Here is a 20000-nt window from a genome sequence, read left to right as displayed (position 1 = left end):
CATCATTACTTTTTACATCTTTGTCTTGATAAATGCACACAACCAAGTGGCTTGATACATTTTCATCTAAAGAAATTCAAATGGAAAATCTTTGGCATCTCTCAAATTTTTATATTGCGAAGCTAATACATAGAATTTGGAGGACGCGAGTCAGTTTCTTTTGCTCTTGAAAATGTTGGCATTTCTAGATTTTGAGCAACTTTTTAGTTTAACTTGAATTCCTCTTGGGAGAGTTCAAGCCGGTGGCTAACAGAGTAACAAGACTGTTTGAGTTAAAAGAGCTCCCGATGTTTGTAAACATATGGTTGAGTTGGTGTGTTGGCTGGATTGTCGATGCATACACCCAAGTTTGTGCATCTATTCACTTAAGAATCTCACATGGAGAATTTTTAGAATGTCTTACAAATCTTCACTGTGCCACTAATAAAAGGATTTGGGGAATCCGTGTCAGTTTTATTTGCTCTTTTTCCGTGAAACCGAGTACTTCAAGGTTTTTGTGCACCTGTGATGATAGGTACAAATGAGAATTTATGTATGTATGTATGTATCGTTCGAGTGACAGAAAACTGCACTATTAGTCTGCTACTGCATCTATTTTTTGTTCGTCAAGTTAATGCATCCGTTTGTTTCCCAAATTATGTTCGGTATTATTTATCAACCAGTAAGATGCCGATCAAAAGTTTTGAGTTCAAATTCCGCCGAGGTCGACTTTGTCTTTCATCCTTTCGGGGTCGGTAAATTAAGTACCAGTTACGCACTGGGGTCGATATAATCTACTTAATCCGTCTGTGTCTTCTTGTTTGCCCCCTCTGTGTTTAGCCCCTTGTGGGTAGTAAAGAAATAGGTATTATTTATCAACCAGTAAGATGCCGATCAAAAGTTTTGAGTTCAAATTCCGCCGAGGTCGACTTTACCTTACCTCCTTTCGGAGTCGATAAAATAAGCACAAGTTGAGCACTGGAGGTCGATATAATCGACCTGACCTCTCCCCCGAGATTGCTGGCCTTGTGCCAAAATGTAAAACCATTATTAATTTACCAGTAATATTCTGAGGTTTGACAATGCCAACCGACACTTGTGGGAATACTTGTGGGAAAATAAAATAATAAAGTTTTTGCCATACTTTATACAGATAATTTAATTAGCAAAGTGGTTTAACAAGACAAGAAAATATTTTGCCTCATTTTTTATATTAATATTTTTCATTTGTTTCTGTATTTCTTCTCTTTGCGCTTGCGTGTTTATTTGAATTCTTGAAAAGATAATCCATCATCCACTCGAATGTGGGTTTTTTTTTTTATTTTGATATTGTTGTAACTCTTTGTTTGAACAACTATTCACCGACGAGACTTCAAATAGATGCTGTTATAATACAAAAAAAAATATTTGCTTCTCTTCCCAATAGTTACAGATTAATGTTTTCATTGCCTTTCGAATAAGTACTTATTAACTTGTTTATGAACACTGTTTGATCTAGAACTAGGGAAAAAAATATTCACGTATATACACACATAAATGTATGTATGTATATATGTATGTTATGTTTGTGCGTATGTTTATGTTTGTATATTATAAATGTATGTCTTGTTATGTATGTATGTATTTATGAATGTATGTATGTATATATGTATGTATATATGTATGTATGTATGCATGTATGTATGTATGTATGTATGTATGTATGTATGTATATATGTATGTATATATGTATGTATGTATGCATGTATGTATGTATGTATGTATGTATGTATGTATGTATGTATGTATGTATGTATGTATGTATGTATGTATGTATGTGTACGTGTGTATGTATCAATGTGACGATTGTGTTTGTAAATATTAAAGCATTTCATACTCGTTTGTCACGGTGTGAATTCCATTGCATGCGTATGTATAGAAGACTAAGTTGTATGTTTAAGTCCATACTATAATGTATTGTGCACCAGCGCGCAAATATGTGTACGCGCACGCATGTGTATGTATTGTTTGGGTGATAGAATAAAAGAATAAGTTACGATTGTATGTCTTTTCCGTTATACGAAGGTGTGTGTGTGTGTGACAGAGGTAGCTATCTAAGTCTTTACAATGATTTCTCTCAGATTCCTGTATAAATACCAACGATAATAGTTAAATGTTTACGTAGATACGCATGCATGTGAGTCTGCACGTGTGTGTGTGAGTGTGCTTGCGCGGGTGATTTAGTACAAAAATATTGATTTTTTACACTGGCGTAATGCCACAAATTAATACACGAATGCACAGTATATTGAGAAAATATAGTCTGAACGAAACCAGTATATTACAGGTACTTAATTTATCTAATCAAGATGTATGGAAGCCAAACAGATCACCACCTAGATTGTAACAATGTTATAGCTTTAAAATACATAAGTTAACGTTTCGAGGCTGACAGTCTACAATTTCTATCACTCTACCGATTGATGGAATGCTAACCTGCAAAATATAGGGTGAAGAGATCATATCTTTACACAATTTTTTTTGTGTTTATTTCGTGGACTAGAGGCTAGTGTACTGGTCTTATTATCATAAAGTCGTGGGTTCGATTTCGGGACTAGATGGCGCATTTTCATTTCACGTTGCTGAAGTCTGTTCAGCTGAAAATAAATACTAGCTCATCGTGGGTGTCCTTTAAGTTAAAGGCGGGAATGCCGAGAGAGTTTCTATGTCTGCTCACGACTACATAGAAAGATAAACCATTACGAAAAGATGATACATACTGCCAGATGTCCTAATCACTTGCAAGTAGCCGTTAAGATAGATAGAACTTACTTGGAAAAAGATGCGTGGCGTTCGATCATATAATAGTATATAAAATATATAAATATATGCATATATAAGTATATTTATGTACATATCTACATATATATGGAAAAGGATGCGTGGCGTTCGATCATATATATATATATATACATATATATATATATATACAAGATAAGAAAATGGAGAAATACATCTAAACCAAATATCAATTACCAGATAATACTCAATCACATACTTTATTAAGCCACCACATAAGAGACTGTAGGGTTAAATATAAAAAGCAGAACAAATCAGTGTACATAAAGGAATGTACATAAAAAAGTGTACATAAAAGAGTAATGTTGTATAATAAGTAGAATATATATAAAAGAGAATATAATACAAGTAAATATAAATATAAGTATAAATTAGATCTTACAGCTGTAGAAGTTGCATCTACAACCCCTATCTCAATTTGTATATATATATATATATATAATATACAAGATAAGAAAATGGAGAAATACATCTAAACCAAATATCAATTACCAGATAATACTCAATCACATACTTTATTAAGCCACCACATAAGAGACTGTAGGGTTAAATATAAAAAGCAGAACAAATCAGTGTACATAAAGGAATGTACATAAAAAAGTGTACATAAAAGAGTAATGTTGTATAATAAGTAGAATATATATAAAAGAGAATATAAATACAAGTAAATATAAATATAAGTATAAATTAGATCTTACAGCTGTAGAAGTTGCATCTACAACCCCTATCTCAATTTGTATATATATATATATATATATATATATATATAAAACAAAACAATTGTGAACGCTTCTTAGTCATTCTCTTTGCGCACAGGAAAATGAAAAAATTACCATGACATCGCTGCTTGGTCAACATCATAGTAATAGCTATTTGAATCAATCACAGTTGAAAAAGATAGACTAATTTGCATAGCTATCATTAATGGAAGGCGTCATTAAATGCTTAAACATTTTGCATATAAACAGCTTGTATTAGAAAATTTAAGATAAATTTAATGTAGTTAGGCTACAGTTTGCAATGCCTCTGCTGTGGAAAGTACACAAAGATTAATGTAATTTGTTGTTCTTTTCGCACAACATAAAATTAGGAGATATGTTTCATGGCTAGTTGACTACTTTTCAGGGGACACGCACTCCTCATCTGTCCACCAATGAAGAGGACTTCGTAGAGATATTTAAATCAGTCACAACTTTTATTGTTTATTTATTTACTGGCTTCACTCATCTGATTACAGCCATTCTGATGCAACACTCTCAGAGGATAATTTTTTCACTTTGGTCCCAATATTTGTGGCCTATGTTGCTTTTTATCAATCCATTTGCATTTGTCTTGACGATTCTCAAATTTTTGTTTCGTGCGACTACATTTATGCGCATGTGTTTATACGTATATACCTGAGTCTGTATCATTGTATCTGTCAATAGATATGCGTCAATATGAGTATACCTATCTGTATACTTCTATCAATGTTGCAATATGTGTGGTGGAGTCAGTTTATCCGTTGGTATATAACCATGTGTATTTCTATGTATCTCTCTCTGTATGGGCCCATCACTTTATGTGTGATTACGTGTATGTGTCTAGATTCGGAAACGTATAGTGAGAGCGGAGTTGAATTATTGACATAAACACTCAAGGCTGATACTTTGACAGTTGTCCATTTTAAATATATTAATTTTTTAATATCTTTTGTGCGTGTAATACTGTTATGTTAGCATGCACGTACTTACCAATATATCTATTTAATTACGCACTTATATCTACATGAGTGTAAGCATCTAAGAATATATATCTGACCATATATATATATATATATATACATATATATTTGTTTATTTAATCATATATATATATATATGTGCGTATATATATATATATGTATATATATATAGGTGTATACTGATATATGTGTAGATATATATATATGTATGCACACACACATAGACATACATACATTGATATGTACGTACATGTATGTATGTATGTATGTATATAGGTAGGTCGGTAGGTAAGTAGGTATGTGCGTATGCATGTGTGTATGTATGCTAATAACATAAATACACGTTCTTTGTCGAAGCAAAATCAAATAAATATGATCTCTTTCGCTTGCTTATTGATCATTTGCTGCGAGTAACGCATGACTACCACTGACAGACAAATTTCTTTAGTGCTAGAAACATATCTCTGTATACGTGTGTGTGTGTATGTGTGTGTGTGTGTGTGGTGTGTGTGTGTGTGTGTGTGTGTGTGTGTGTGTGTGTGTTCATATGAATATATGTGTATGATGTGTGTGATGATATGTGCTTCTCTATGCGTGCGCGTTTGTGCGTTTCAGCCATCTAATTTCAATAGTATTGAATTTACGTCCAAAGAAAATATGTTCTGTCCATCATTTATCTACTCCACATAATTTTCTTTGTTTTTTTTTTTTTTTTCATTGTAAACATCATCGCCATCTTTATCATCATTATCTTCAGAAACATCATCATCATCATCATCATCTTCATCATCACCATCACCACCGTTATTTTTTTTCATTATCAATTTCTTCTCAATCTTTGTCTCCATCCTCTTCTTTCTTTCTATCTCTATCCCTCTTTGTCCCTTCCTCGCTGTCTTTATCCTTTTTTCTTTCCTCTCCCGTTTCTCAAAACAGTAAATATTTGTATTGTTTTGTCATTGCTGTATATATGTATATATATATTATATATATATATATATATATATATATATATATATACGTATATATATATATATACATATATATACATATATATATATACATATATACATATATACATACATATATGCACATATAAATACATATGTATATGCATACATATATATACATATACATATATATATACATATATATATATATATATATAATATATATATATATACATACATATATATATACATACATATATATACATATATATATATATATATACATTTATATATACATATACATACATATATATACATATATATATGCATACATATATAAACATACATACACATATATATACATACATATATGCATGCATATATATATAATCACACATATATATATATACATATATACATACATATATATATATTTATATAAAGCGATGGTATTACGTGCCTTACTTATATTTTATCATTATCAACTCACTTTTCTTCGGGTCCTGTTTTCCAAGATGTCTTTTCAAGATTTCCTTTTTTCAAATTCTATAGAACTTTTAGCTTCTTCGTCATAAAAATTGTATCAACAATTTATATTGGCAGGATAGTGTTATCTTCTGTTTTGTTACTGTTCACGTTGCTGTCTTTGTTGTTGTTCGTGACTATTGTTGTTACTGTTAGTGGTATTGCAATGACTTTGTTGTTATTTTTATTGTTGTTGTCATGGTGTAGATTAGCTGCATGTTAACTCTGAACGAATAGGCCAGTAAATAAAAGCATTCCAGCCAGGACCATCCCGCTTTTTAAGGGTATCTCAGACTACATTATTCAATGTCTTTTCAGTCTTTCAAAGATATTGTGCCTGTAACTGAGTTGTAACAGTGTTTTTAGTCGGGATATCTATTCTAACAGTAGTCTTAGTCTAACTATTGTATGCGTATACTAAATGGAGCTTAACTACTTTAGATTTATCTCAGAATTTATGATACCTATACCATAGTTTCTATACCTTTCACGCCCCTGGAGCGATGAAATCCACAACTGAGACAGCCAGGATCCGAACTCAGAACCAAAGAGAGAAACATATTACGATGATTTCATTACACAGTTATTACGCCATCATACCAAAGCACCAGCAAACTCTCCGTCTGCAGAATAATTACAGCGCTAAAGTTTTAGCGTCTGAGTTAAACACGGAAAAAGAATTTCGAAGACAAAAGTTTAATATCAAATTTAGTTTATATATGCATGGAAAAACAAATCAAAGCTATTCTTTAACATAGAATCATCAAAAATTTGCTGTAAAAAAAGACAGCGTTGTTTTAAATGGGATTTTTATATTCATTGGCAATGCATTGAATTCTTGCTATATTATTTCTGTATTCCTTTTTGCAATATAGAATTTCTATACTGGCAATATAGTGCCTGATTATTACTTCGTTTTTGGATTGTTTCTTTTTGAATAATTTTAAGAATTTCAGATCGTATGATGGGAATTTTGATCTTCGAATTTTTAAAAATGAAATATGACGTATTTACTCAAAGAATAAAAAGAAACATTTAAATAATGTTTAGCAATATATATATATACTCTTCGAATAAAAAATATGATGATGAATTTGCCGACAATGTATTCGGTATGGCGATGAAGTTACTGAGATTGGCTTGCGGTGTAATTACGTTTCGATGAAATTACCTAGCGATGAAATTGCAGACGATGTGTTTACCATTATATATTTCCCCACGATGCAACTACATTTCATCATTAAAGCTGCATCACGGGGAATTATGGTTTTGATTCTGGATGAAATTCAAGCAGTTTAACTTTGTTTCTTTTACCTTTCAGAAAGTAATTTTTTTCTGTTGACTTATCGTAGAGGTAGCACAGCTACCCGCTCTTAAATTCTAAACAACCCTCAAAGGATTCATTGAGGAGGTTTTCAGCCACAGTGACGTACTTGAAAAAGCCTGAAAGATTCCAGTATCAGTCGAGAAAACAGGTCCCCGTATCTGACTAATACTTGATTCTATTATTATTAACCCCATTAAGATGACAAGGTGTCAGGACCGTTATCGCGCTTTTTTTTCTATTTATGTTCTGAGTTGAAGTGCAGTCGAGGTTGGCTTTACCATTCATCTTTTCAGGATCGATAAAATAAGTACATGTTTGGTACTGGGATTGAAGTAATCGACTAGCCACCTCTCACAAAATTCCTATATTAGAAAGGATTATTAGTCCCCTACCATGAAGCGAGATAAAAAGTGATCTCTGCAGGATTTGAACTCAGATTATAAAGAGGTAGAATTAAATACTTCGCTACATAATTTATTTGAAATGTCTAACGAGTCTACCAAATCTTCCTCGTAAAATTCTGACAATCACAATATCCTATTACTTCACACTTAAAATTAGGTGCTATATACATCTCAAAAAGAAAACAATATTATTCCTATTAGATGTAATTATAGTTTATAGTTAAAATATTTGCCATATAAAGCATAATTAAAATTTCTAGTTAAAATACTAGTCTTATTAAATATAATTGTTGTTTATACGTTAAATATTTTTTTCTGTTGACTAATTTAGTTTAATGCTTAAAATATTGATCCTATTAGTCCTAATTAAGATATGTGGTGAAAATACAGTTTCGTAATTATTTTAGCTGTGATTTGCAGTTTCCCTATTTTTTTCTTTTTTAGCTGTTTTTCTTTTTCGTTTTTGTTTTTTCCCCTTGAAGGAAATTTACTAAGCTTCAGTTTACATTTAACTAAAGGCTAAAAAGAAGTTTAAAATTTGATATAGAGATTTTTCCGGCTTACCATTTTGTTACATTTTGATAAATCGCTGCATTTCTGAATGATTCTATCTACGCTCATCATCGAATGTCCTAATCGTTGTAGTTACGACATATCTTGCAAACAACTTGCACATGCAAGTGCTACCAGTTAAAAGCTCCGTATATCGGAAGCTAGCAGGTGTATGGGGTCATCAGGAGAGAATGCGCGCCGTTTCGGGGCCTACCTCTCGACGGCATCAATGCGCACCGGCCCCCCTCACTGATATGAGGCCCCGCTTGCTAGATCAGCTGGTTATGAAGAACTCAATATACTTCTAGCCATCGCTCATCGTCTCTTTTTAACCAAATCCAGTGGCTAGCCTTCTCCGCTGTAGATTGGATATCAGTCATGTACTAGGGCTGGTTTCCAGCATACCCACTTATATTTCAAGCAGGGTCTTGATTATATCATGAACTATACGATTGTCCTGTATATGACAATTAAAATACATGCCTACGAGATTAATAACAGAGGACGAAACGCTTGAAAAGAAGCGATTTTGCAAAACAATATATGAGATATATTTAATCTTTCTTCGTCAATAAATCAGACAACTAAGAATATAATTCACCTCTATTATGAAGACACGTAGCCGGTGGTTAGACATGTTGTTCTCTACTCATAAAAGTCAAGGTTCAATTTCTGACCTGGCGACGCTTTATGCTCTTGAGCGAGGCACTTTTTTTTCACTTTATTAGTCTACCCAGATATAAAGGTGTACCAACCGATATTTTGGTGTAGCCCTCTCTTCCCTATAGCTGTCATAATGTGAATGCTCCGCCGGATCAAGAGTTACTACATAAATAGCTAAAAGAAATAGCGAAAACATGGTACATGTTAGCAAGTCGTACTTACTCACATGTGACGATAACTTATACTTAATTTCTTGATAATATTTATAGAAATTAGAAGGAGATAGAATATAACTAAAAAATACCATATTAGAAAAATTTATTAGCTTCAGCTCTGAACGAAAAATAAAATCGCATTTTTAGTATGTTATGCGTTTGTTTCTTATACTACATAATATTCAAGCTACTACTTTTATAATCAACAACTATGAGGAGGAGAAGGGGACGCCCCTCGGTCATGAATGACCATGGGATTGCACCTAGAAAGTTAACCTCAGAGGCACAAGTCCGGGCAAGATTGTTTGTGGAAGGGCAGCAGTCGGCCATGCATACCAGCATCCCCGCTCCACACCACTTATCCAAGGGATAAGGCAAAGGCCGACACAGCTTAGTAGCAGCGATGTCACAACTCATTTCTACAGCTGAGTTAACTGGAGCAACGTGAAATAAAGTGTCTTGCTTAAGAACACAACACACAGCCCGATCCCGCAATCGAACTCACAACCTCACGATTGTAAGCTCGACGCTCTAACCACTGAGCCATGCGCCTTCACATTCAACAACCATATGAATAGTATACTGTTCCGTTTTCTAAGAATATACTTCCTTCACTAGTCTCCAGTTTTGAAAAGAAGGTGTTCTATAAGTTTGTTTTACTGTTTTTGTTTTTTTTTAATCTGGAAAATTTGATCTTAGATCATTGAGAAATTAATGTAAATAGGAGAAAGCTATCAAGTTCCACACGTAACTCATTTTCGATCTGTTGCCAAAATGCATACCTAGATTGGTAGTTTTGTCACTGCCGTTTTGACGTCTCTCATTCGACACTGACATATTTGACAACAAACATTTTAATCTTTTCTTGTTTTAATCTCTCTCTCTCTCTCTCTCTCTCTCTCTCTCTCTCTCTCCATCTCTGAGTACATTTCTCTTTATGCGTATGAGGTGTGAGAAATTGTTTATGTTAATTGTGTTCAATTAATAAATTGTAGTGTCTCTCTCCTTTCTCTATATCTTTCCTTCTATCGCTATCTCTCTCCTCTATCACTCATTCTATCTGCATGCGTGTATTTCTGCGCGCGGACGTGTGTGTATGTGTGTGTCGTTTGTGCGTGCCTCCCACCCAGTGCCAAAAAGTACTGTCACCAAAACCAGGCTGAATGTTCCGTCAGCCGTGCCACACCATCAGCATCCAAACAACTGCACCCAATTGCATCTTTCTGTACATAAATTCATTTTTTTGTTTTGATATTTCTTTTGAAAAATTCTTCATGTGAAATCTTGCGTTGAAACAGATATGGTATTTTTGGAGGGTTATATTGCCAAAGAGAAACACACATATGGGTTTTATTTAACTTGACGCCAGTTTGACGAATGCAAAGATCCGGAACAGATATTGCAAGGCATCTTTCCCGAGCTTGAAATCTAGTGGTTCTCAACCGAGGCCCACATGGCCCTTGTGGGTTAATATAATATTTTGTTGTTTAAATTTATCCTTAATAAATTCTACAAAGCACAAAACCTTTTCACAATTTTTTATACAATTCCTAATATCATTTAATTATAAAAATATAAATGGGCTTTTTTTTAATATGGAATGGTTACGAGGGCCCAACTGAGTACAATAGGGACCAAAGGGGCCCTAAGGTAAAATGTGGTTGGGATCTCTTGATACCATTTTTTTTTCACCCCAAAAAGGATAAAAAGTAAATTTGACTTCGGTGCAGTGTGTCAGAATAAATATCATATCCGCTTGATTAGAAAACAAGCTTTACATGTTTTCTAATATAAGCAAGAAGCCTGAAATCGCTAAAAGCAACAGAATAGTCGTTTATGAAATACTTTCTCTTCTTGAAAGTACCTAAGTAAAAGAAATACTCCAACTGGAAATCAACACGAGATTGCAGCGGTGATATCTCGAAATTTAGTGTCTACTACTTTGCATAACACACCAATCATGTTTATAAACATATTCTTCCTCGGACAAAGAATAATTTTTAGGGAAGGGATGAAGGTTATTGAATTGATATATATACATGTGTGTGTGTGTGTGTAATAATCAAGTAGTCTAGCCTATTTTCGTACATATATTAAAGGTATACTTTTAATTTAATTCAAAGCTTTAAGTCAGCGAGTTCAAAGGGTTATTGGAGAGTGAGATATAATGCATGTATATTGCTTTTAAATTTTTGCACAAGGTCAGCATTTCGGAGGTGCGGGGTATAATTCAATTACATTTACCCTAGTGTTCAACTACAGCTTATCTTATCGCTCCGAAAGGATGAAAGAGACAAAGTCGACCACGGCAGAATTTAAACTCAGAGCGTAAAGGTAGACGAAACGCCGCTAAGCTTTTTGCCCAGTATACTAACGATTCTGCCAGCTTGCCACCTTATAATGCATATATATTATTAGCATTTATTTATTTATTAGTACGACGCCATGATAAAGCAAACAGAAAAGCCCGTTCTATTGAATTTTAATCTCGGAAACCATAGGTCTGAAATTAAATACTTCAGGATATTTAGTCCGAAGCACGAATATTTCTTTCGTTTTTATCATCTTCACATATTTTTGACCACCAAGTACTATTTATAATTAGTTCTTGGTGGTCATCCATAGAGAAAACATTTGAGAGACATTAATAGACCTACCTGTCGAGATAATTTTTACTATTTTGCAATATGTCGAAATGAAAGCTGAATTTCTTAATGACAGTCTGTGAAAACGTGTATTTAACATATCACATTTTAAAAAATACGTTTCATAATTAAATCAGTTATTCTTTTCACATTTCTATAAAATTCATTTCTTCCTGTTCCCAATCATTCTATAACTGATTGATTCATTGAATGATTAAATGTTAGTCCTCGCTTTTAATTCGATTAAAACATTTAAATCAAAAAGTCGCATCATTTTTTCCTTCTGATTCGATTAACATAAACCGCCGATTCACAATTTAAGTTGATAGAATGTCCATTTCCAGACGATCTATGATACAAAACAAAAGCGTTCCATCCATTAGCACTTCACTTATATTTCAGTGGTAATATAACAAGGACAACATTATCTAATATGTCTTCGATTAAGCTGATGGAAGATTTGGGTGTTATTTCCAGCGTGTCGAACAACCGTTTTAAGATATATAAACAAGTATATACGTATGTCATATATATATATATATATATATATATATATATATATATATACTTCCGGACTCTCTCACTTTACGAGAGTTTTTTAGTTCGAATCGCACGTGCCTCAAGATGGGCTAGAGAGTTTCTATTTTGGATATATTTGGGGTACTTAGTTGTGCTCATGACTTAGTGTTCACTTCTTCCATGGGTATAAGTAAGTATTTCACTTATTTCTTTACCGCATTTATCACTGGGAAATTTCTGTCGGCTTTCTTCGAAACGCGTGCTTGTAGTGATAAATTACATGGTTATTGACGTTATGTCTTTTTCGGCATATTTTGGCATTAGAATTTTTTTCTTTTGCCCTTACTTATAAATTTTATATATATATATATAATATATATATATATATATATATATATATATATATATATATACGACATATTTCTAGCAAATCTAGCGTGAGGAACAGGTTCCCATATTGGTTTATGCATTTCTTCGCGACTGCCGTTGCTATGGTTGTTATTAGGGATAATTGAAGTAGCGGTAGTGGTAGTGTTGGTCGTAATGCTAAACTCCGAGTAGTCTCTGCTTGAATAGACAGATGATCTGAAACACTCTAACCATGACTGGTACGATTTTATTTAGACATCAGTATCCAATTTTCATTTTATAACACCAACTAATGTGTTCTGTTTTTAAGACAACATAGTGTAATTTGAGAGAGATTTGGTTGCTATTTCGTACATAACGAGCGACTACATACGTGTTCCTTTGTGGGTGGTGGGTGATAAACTGCTACCGTTTCCACTAAATCATTTGAAATTAATGGAAATAAACTTCCTGTAATACAAAATTTCACGTTGCAACATCGAGAGAACATGCTGATTGAGTAAAAGAGAGAGTGGGGCGTTGTGTGTGTGTGTGTGTGTGTGCGTGTGCGTGCATGCGTGCGTGCGTGCGTATTACTGCGTCTGTCTGTCAATGTCCCTGGGGCAGTACTGCTTAAAAAAATTTACATTTTTCTCTGAACTCTTGAACTCAAAGTAAAAATATTTAACACATCTAAATAAAATACATTTGTTATTTGTCTTAAAACTTATCTGAAAAGATTACAATTGTTTTCATTGTATTGTACAATTCCATTCTTTTTTGTCTTCATATGTGTTTGTGTATGTGCGCGTATATATAAGAACGCCATGTTGGATCGTTAGCCCCTACACGCAATTTTTTTCTCTCCTTGTTTCTTTTCTGTATATCTTTCTGTCGAAGAGCGTAGGCTCGAAACGTAAAAGACTTGTTTTATTTCTATTCCTGAGCGCCATACTAATACATTGTTTGTTTGTACTCCACCTGCCTTCGTCTTTTGTTTATTTTCGTAAACCTGCCTTCGTCTTTTGTTTATTTTTGTAAACCTTCCCGTTATATATATATATATGTGTGTGTGTGTGTGTGTGTGTGTGTGTGTAAGGAGGAGCACTCTGTCGGTTACGATGGCGAGGGTTCTAGCTGATCCGATCAACGGAACAGCTTGCTCGTGAAATTAACGTGCAAGTGGCTGAACACTCCACAGAAACGTGTACCATTAACGTAATTCTCAGGGAGATTCAGCGTGACACAGAGTGTGACAAGGCTGACCCTTTGAAATACAGGTGCTACTCATTTTTGACAGCTGGGTGGACTGGAGCAACGTGAAATAAAGTGTCTTGCTCAAGGACACAACGCGTCGCCTGGAATTGAAGCCACGCGCCTTCACATGTATGTATGTATGTATGCATGCATGTATGTATAAAATATTGTTGATGTTTGTTTTTATTTTCCCACAGATAACATCAGTGGGGATTCGATGAAAAATAACGAAACTAGTACTACAAGCACAGTTGCCTATCCGAGCAGTACTCAAGCTAATTACAATCCATCGACAAGTACCACATCTACCCAAATAACCTACACAAGTACCCCACCAGTCACTCTCAGGCCCATTTCTCGTGCACCACCAGTTTTGAGAGCCGTGAATGACACAACCAAGCCAGCCACACACACCCCGACTATGAAGACTCTGGAATCTTCTGTCGATGATAACGGTAAGATTAATAATTTTTTTTTTCGTTGTAGATTTCTTTTATAACTATATAAGCGTTATCGTAAACATCTTAATTATCGCTTTTGTATTTGTTTTACAAGAATTTTTATGCGAAATCATGTGTTGAAACAGATATTGTTATACTTCGGGATGATCATATTTTGCCAATTAAACACACGCAGTATATACTTGGTCTTTACTTCAGCTTTATTATTATTATTATTATTATTATTATTATTATTATTATCGTTATTATTATTATTATTATTATTATTATTATTATTATTATGTTAGTCTTTTTGTCAAAGCTCATTCGTCACACATCCCGTAACCGCTTCAGTGACTCTTAGAAATTAAATTAGCCATAATAAAGCTTAAGTGAAGACCAAGTACTTGTGTTTAATTGACAAAATATAACCATCGTCAAGTATAATAACATTTTAATTATAGCTATCATTGTTATCGTCAATGTAAGATATTAGGTGGCGTTATTATGTTAGATATATCTAGAGTTAATAATGGCGAACTTATTGACATGCATAACAGCAGTGATATAGCACGAATTTTCAAGTAGCATACGTGATAAAATTTGGAGCGAAATTTCATCGTCCTACAATGTTATATAAAGTTTATCTTTTAGAGGCATTTACCTAAATAAAATACAGCTTTGTATGTAAGTTACATTCCAATAGCAGGATTATTCAAGAAATAAAAAAAATCACGACACGTCGATGACAAACTTATAAAGCTTTGCGTCACTAGCTTTAATCAACAACGGCTGAAATTTAACAAAATCTTATCTAAGTTTAAAGAGGAAAACTGAATTGGTCTCAGACAAAATTGAAACTGAGACACGGATTTGACATGGTGAATTTTCAACTCTGACACTGCCTATTTCAAATTGTTATTGCTAGACTCAACAACTCCGATTCTGTTTCGTTTTGACAAAGCTATTTGTGCATCTCAAATAATATGAAGAATATAATTTGTTTAAATATTATCACACAAGAAGGCAGCGAGCTGAAAGAATCGTTAGCACGCCGGACAAAATGCTTAGCGGCATTTCGTCTGTCTTTATGTTCTGAGTTCAAATTCCGACGATGTAGACTTTGCCTTTCCTCATTTCTCGGTCGATAAAAAGTACCAATTGAGAACTGAGGTCAACGTAATCGATTTACGTCCTACCCTGAACTTGCTGGCCATGTGTCAAAATTTGAAATTAATATTATCACACGGGCATATATTTCGAATGTGGGAGCGTATTCGATTGAATGAAATTTATGATATTAAATCGATTTCTTAATGATGACGAGCAAAGGTAACCCGGTAGAATTTTATCCCAAAAACTTCAAGACTTAATCTAAAGGTACTTGATGCTAAACCTAGTGGTTAGATTGCTGTATTCATGCTCGTTAGGTTGTGGTTTTGATTTACGGATAGTGGGGGGTGCATTGTATCCGAAAGCAAATAATTTTAATTCGCGTTTCTAAGTTGAATATTAATACAACCGACGTCTTGCAATTAACCTTGCGACGGACTGGCGCACGTTCAAGGTGGCATCTTGTACTCTCAGTCTAGATGTAGATTTTAAATTACTGATTCAGTTACACACTCCAAATATGCCTACAATAATAGTTTCTATTAAAAGGTTATATATTCAAGAGAAGAAAGTTGTAGACTATATCAACTCAATACTAGCACCGATGGTACTAATTTTCAAACACAGAATAAATTACTTTGCTCAAAGGTACAATGCTATGTCCTATCCGCGAATCGAAACCATGATCTCATAATCGTGAATTCAGCAATTTTATCACTACGCAATGCACTTTTACCATGGACATGGAAGCACTCCGTCGGTTACGACGACGAGGGTTCCGGTTGATCCGAATCAACGGAACAGACTGCTCGTGAAATTAACGTGTAAGTGGCTGAGCACTCCACGGACACGTGTACCTTTAACGTAGTTCTCGGGGATATTCAGCGTGACACAGAGAGTGACAAGGCCGGCCCTTTGAAATACAGGTACAACAGAAACAGGAAGTAAGAGTGAGAGAAAGTTGTGGTGAAAGAGTACAGCAGGGATCACCACCATCCCCTGCTGGAGCATCGTGGAGCTTTAGGTATTTTCGCTTAATAAACACTCACAACGCCCGGTCTGGGAATCGAAACCGCGATCCTATGACCGCGAGTCCGCTGCCCTAACCACTGGGCCATTGCGCCTCCACGTACTTTTACCACACCCCATATAACGTTGGACAAACAGTGAATTCGAACCTGACAGACTCGTATGACATATTATGTTATTAAGTTATAGATCCCAGCAGAACGTAAAGTTGACATCGGCGAAATTCGAACTGAGAAGGCCAAAAATAAAAACAAATTTAGATGCCCCTAGCAGTTTGTCCGTTACTCTATCTTCAACCTTGAATTCGCTCACCCACCACCGTAAATATATACATAGAGTAATATAAAAACAAGATCCTGTATTAAATATGACATTAACAACACGAAATTCACCAAATCCAATATCAGACGTCGTAAATTAGAGGACAGTCGAACGTCTAATCTGCCGTTTAATTGATCATTTAAAAAGAAGCTGACTGTGTCTTTCAAAGAAGCGAACGGACATCTTAATCTGATCTTATGCCTAACACGAACACCTTTTCTGGCCTTAGCTGACATCACCTAATTTGACCTCACAAATTCAAGCAAGAATTTTTCTTTTTATCTTTTATCGCTGAAATATTATATGTTATTATAGTTTTTATTATTTGGGTTTTAACAACAATAACATCTGATTGTGAAATTACCGTATAAAATAAATGTGTATCTTTAGAAAGCACAAGGAAATCATTGAAGCTCTTTCAGTTATTTTTATTGCCGTGTTCAACTTAGACTTTCACGATCCGACCGAACAATTTTACGATGCAACGAGAAAGCCTTTATGTAGCCGTTCGACGTCCTAATAGTAGTAACTGAAACATCATATCGCGTCCTATTGTTTTAAAATTTGTACAGACAGAATTTTGAGTAGCATCTACGCAGTTTCGATCCCCTTCTTATGGGTGCTATTTATGATCAACAATGTTATCTTGCAGGGAAAGGAGATCAAATTTTGAGACCTAGGATTTTGCTGAATTTGTAATAGTTTTATTTTGAAAGAGTTTTAAGAGAACAAAATATTCCCAGGCTGGCAATGTTTTTTTTAGAATATGGGCAGTACCTACATGGACAATTCTTTTGTAGACTTTATACTTTTGGTTTCCCCGATGTTTGGCCAAGTGTTTAAGAGTTTCATTTAGTATTGCTGCCAAAGTCCGATTATCACAAGTACCGCTGTCGTTCTTAGATAACATATTTTTACTTAACTTTACTTTTCACATATTTAAGGCGAATAAAATACATCGTAGAATTAATAAAATAAAGCTCTAACGACATACTAACTGGGTTACTAGCTAACGACTAACCCCTTCCACCAAATTTCAAGCCCTGTGCCAGTGTTTGAAACAATTATTAGGGCGGTAGATTTACAGAATCTTTACAGTATCGTACAAAATTCCTTTATGTTTTTAGTTGTAAACTCACTGAAGTCAACTTTGCCTTTCATATTTTCTGGGTCGATAAAATAAAACACCAGTCAAATACAGAGGATCGATCGATTTTGTCTGCTGTTCGCTCAATATAAATTTCTAGTCTTGAGTCTATACCAGAAATGATTATTATTATTGTTGTTGTTGTTGTTCTTGTTGTTTATGAATCCATAGATATAACAAGAGCTTCCTGTCTTACAGCGCAGAGTATTAGGTACATCTTGGATAATGGTCATACAAAGATTTTTAAAGAATGTTTTCAGACATTGATATCGCTACCTTCAGTATCATTCTTATGTCTACAATTCTACGTAAACCTTTTGATGTTTTTACAAAAGCAATTCTATATTATTGTATTTGCGCAAATTACATACGAGGTGACAGATACATTTCTTACATGTCATCGTGTATTTAATTCAATAGTAAAGATGGTGTAATTCTCCAGGTTTTTCATTATAGTCATTCGATATTGCTACAGCAATTATTGAAACACTATTGGCATTTTGTCACGGAGGACAATGCCAGCTTTGTTATCAGCTATCTGGCAAGTCTGTTTCTATGGTATATAGTTCCATATGATCTTTGCATTATCAAGCGACGATGTGTTGGAGACAGACAATAGAACTCATGATTAACTGCCATACAAACATTTGGCTAAGCAGCAATCCATATGATTCCTTCACTTCCTTCTGGGGATTTTAAGAAATATCTATAATAATATTTATGTGATCAGAACCGATCTTCTACCTTTATAAATGCAAATAGTAAATTTTCGCAGAAGTGAGCTAAGTGGTATCTCACATCTAAAGGCTAGAATCTCATCGGCACTGAACGATAGCTAATTATATGCGAAAGTTAGTTATGCTAATTCTAACACTAACCCATATATCATATTTACTGGCGTGCGTGCTGAGTTCGTTTATGCATTCATGGCTAACATATGCTACATTGATAATATTTGCTACGATTTTTACATATTCCATATTCCGATATCGCTCAATACTAGACTTTTCCTATATTTTAGTGTCGCTATTATATTCCTTATCTTGGAGCCGGTTTTCTGCATAATGAATACATATGAATATCAATATGAAGAAGCATGTGTAATATGTGTATATTTATATGTGCGTGTGTATGTGTGTGTGAGTGAGTGTGTGCGTGTGTGTGTGTGTGTATGCACATGCAGAGAAATATACACATTCTGCATACATACGCACACATATATATGTAAGTACATATGTGTGTGCGTGCGTGTTTGTGTGTGTGTCTCTCTGTGTGTGTATACATAAATATGCGTGTAGGCATTTAAAAATATACATATATATACACACACAAACACACACACGCACACATACACACACATTCTATCGATGAAGATTCATATAGAATGTTCATAGATAGGATAGATAACAAGATACGTAGACAGACAGACAGACAGACATATACATACATACATACTTACATACATACATACATGAACAAGCATCTCAGATAGATAGATAGATAGATAGATAGATATATAGATAGATGGATGGATGGATAGGTAGGTAGGTAGGTAGGTAGGTAGGTAGGTTGATAGGTAGATAGGTAGATAGATAGGTAGATAGATAGATAGATAGATAGATAGATAGATAGATAGATAGATAGATAGGTAGGTAGGCAGGCAGGCAGATAGGCAGGTAGGTAGATAGATAGATAGATAGATAGATAGATAGATAGATAGATAGATAGATAGATAGACAGTGTAGAGTAGGTTTGTAAACAGATGCATATATGGCTATTCTAATAAACACAGTAAATGAAATATATGTATTTTATGGAAGAAATTTACGAAAGAAAAAGCGGAAGAGAAATTTGTAATAGACGTAAGGGGGAAGAGTATGAAGAAAGAAAAGAGATGGTCAAAGAAATATAGATTCCTAAATGGAAAATTACCGAGCTATTGTATAGTGAGGCGTCAAGCAATAGAAGATTCTATAATAATTATAGAACTTGAATACTTCTAAAA

General features: G+C 34.1%; 1 protein-coding gene across 1 annotated transcript in view; it reads left to right on the top strand.

The window, feature by feature from the left end:
* LOC115211596 overlaps positions 1-20000 on the top strand; it is a 451114-nt gene that overhangs the window by 335556 nt on the left and 95558 nt on the right. Inside the window, exon 3 of the mRNA XM_029780168.2 lies at positions 14143-14400. Within this exon, the coding sequence (XP_029636028.1) occupies positions 14143-14400 (258 nt within the window). The remainder of the gene's footprint in view (positions 1-14142; positions 14401-20000) is intronic.

Source organism: Octopus sinensis, linkage group LG5 (genome assembly GCF_006345805.1).
Source record: "Octopus sinensis linkage group LG5, ASM634580v1, whole genome shotgun sequence".
Lineage (NCBI taxonomy): Eukaryota > Metazoa > Mollusca > Cephalopoda > Octopoda > Octopodidae > Octopus > Octopus sinensis.
The sequence above is the reverse complement of the archived record's forward strand: the minus strand, read 5'-3'. Positions and strand labels throughout refer to the sequence as shown.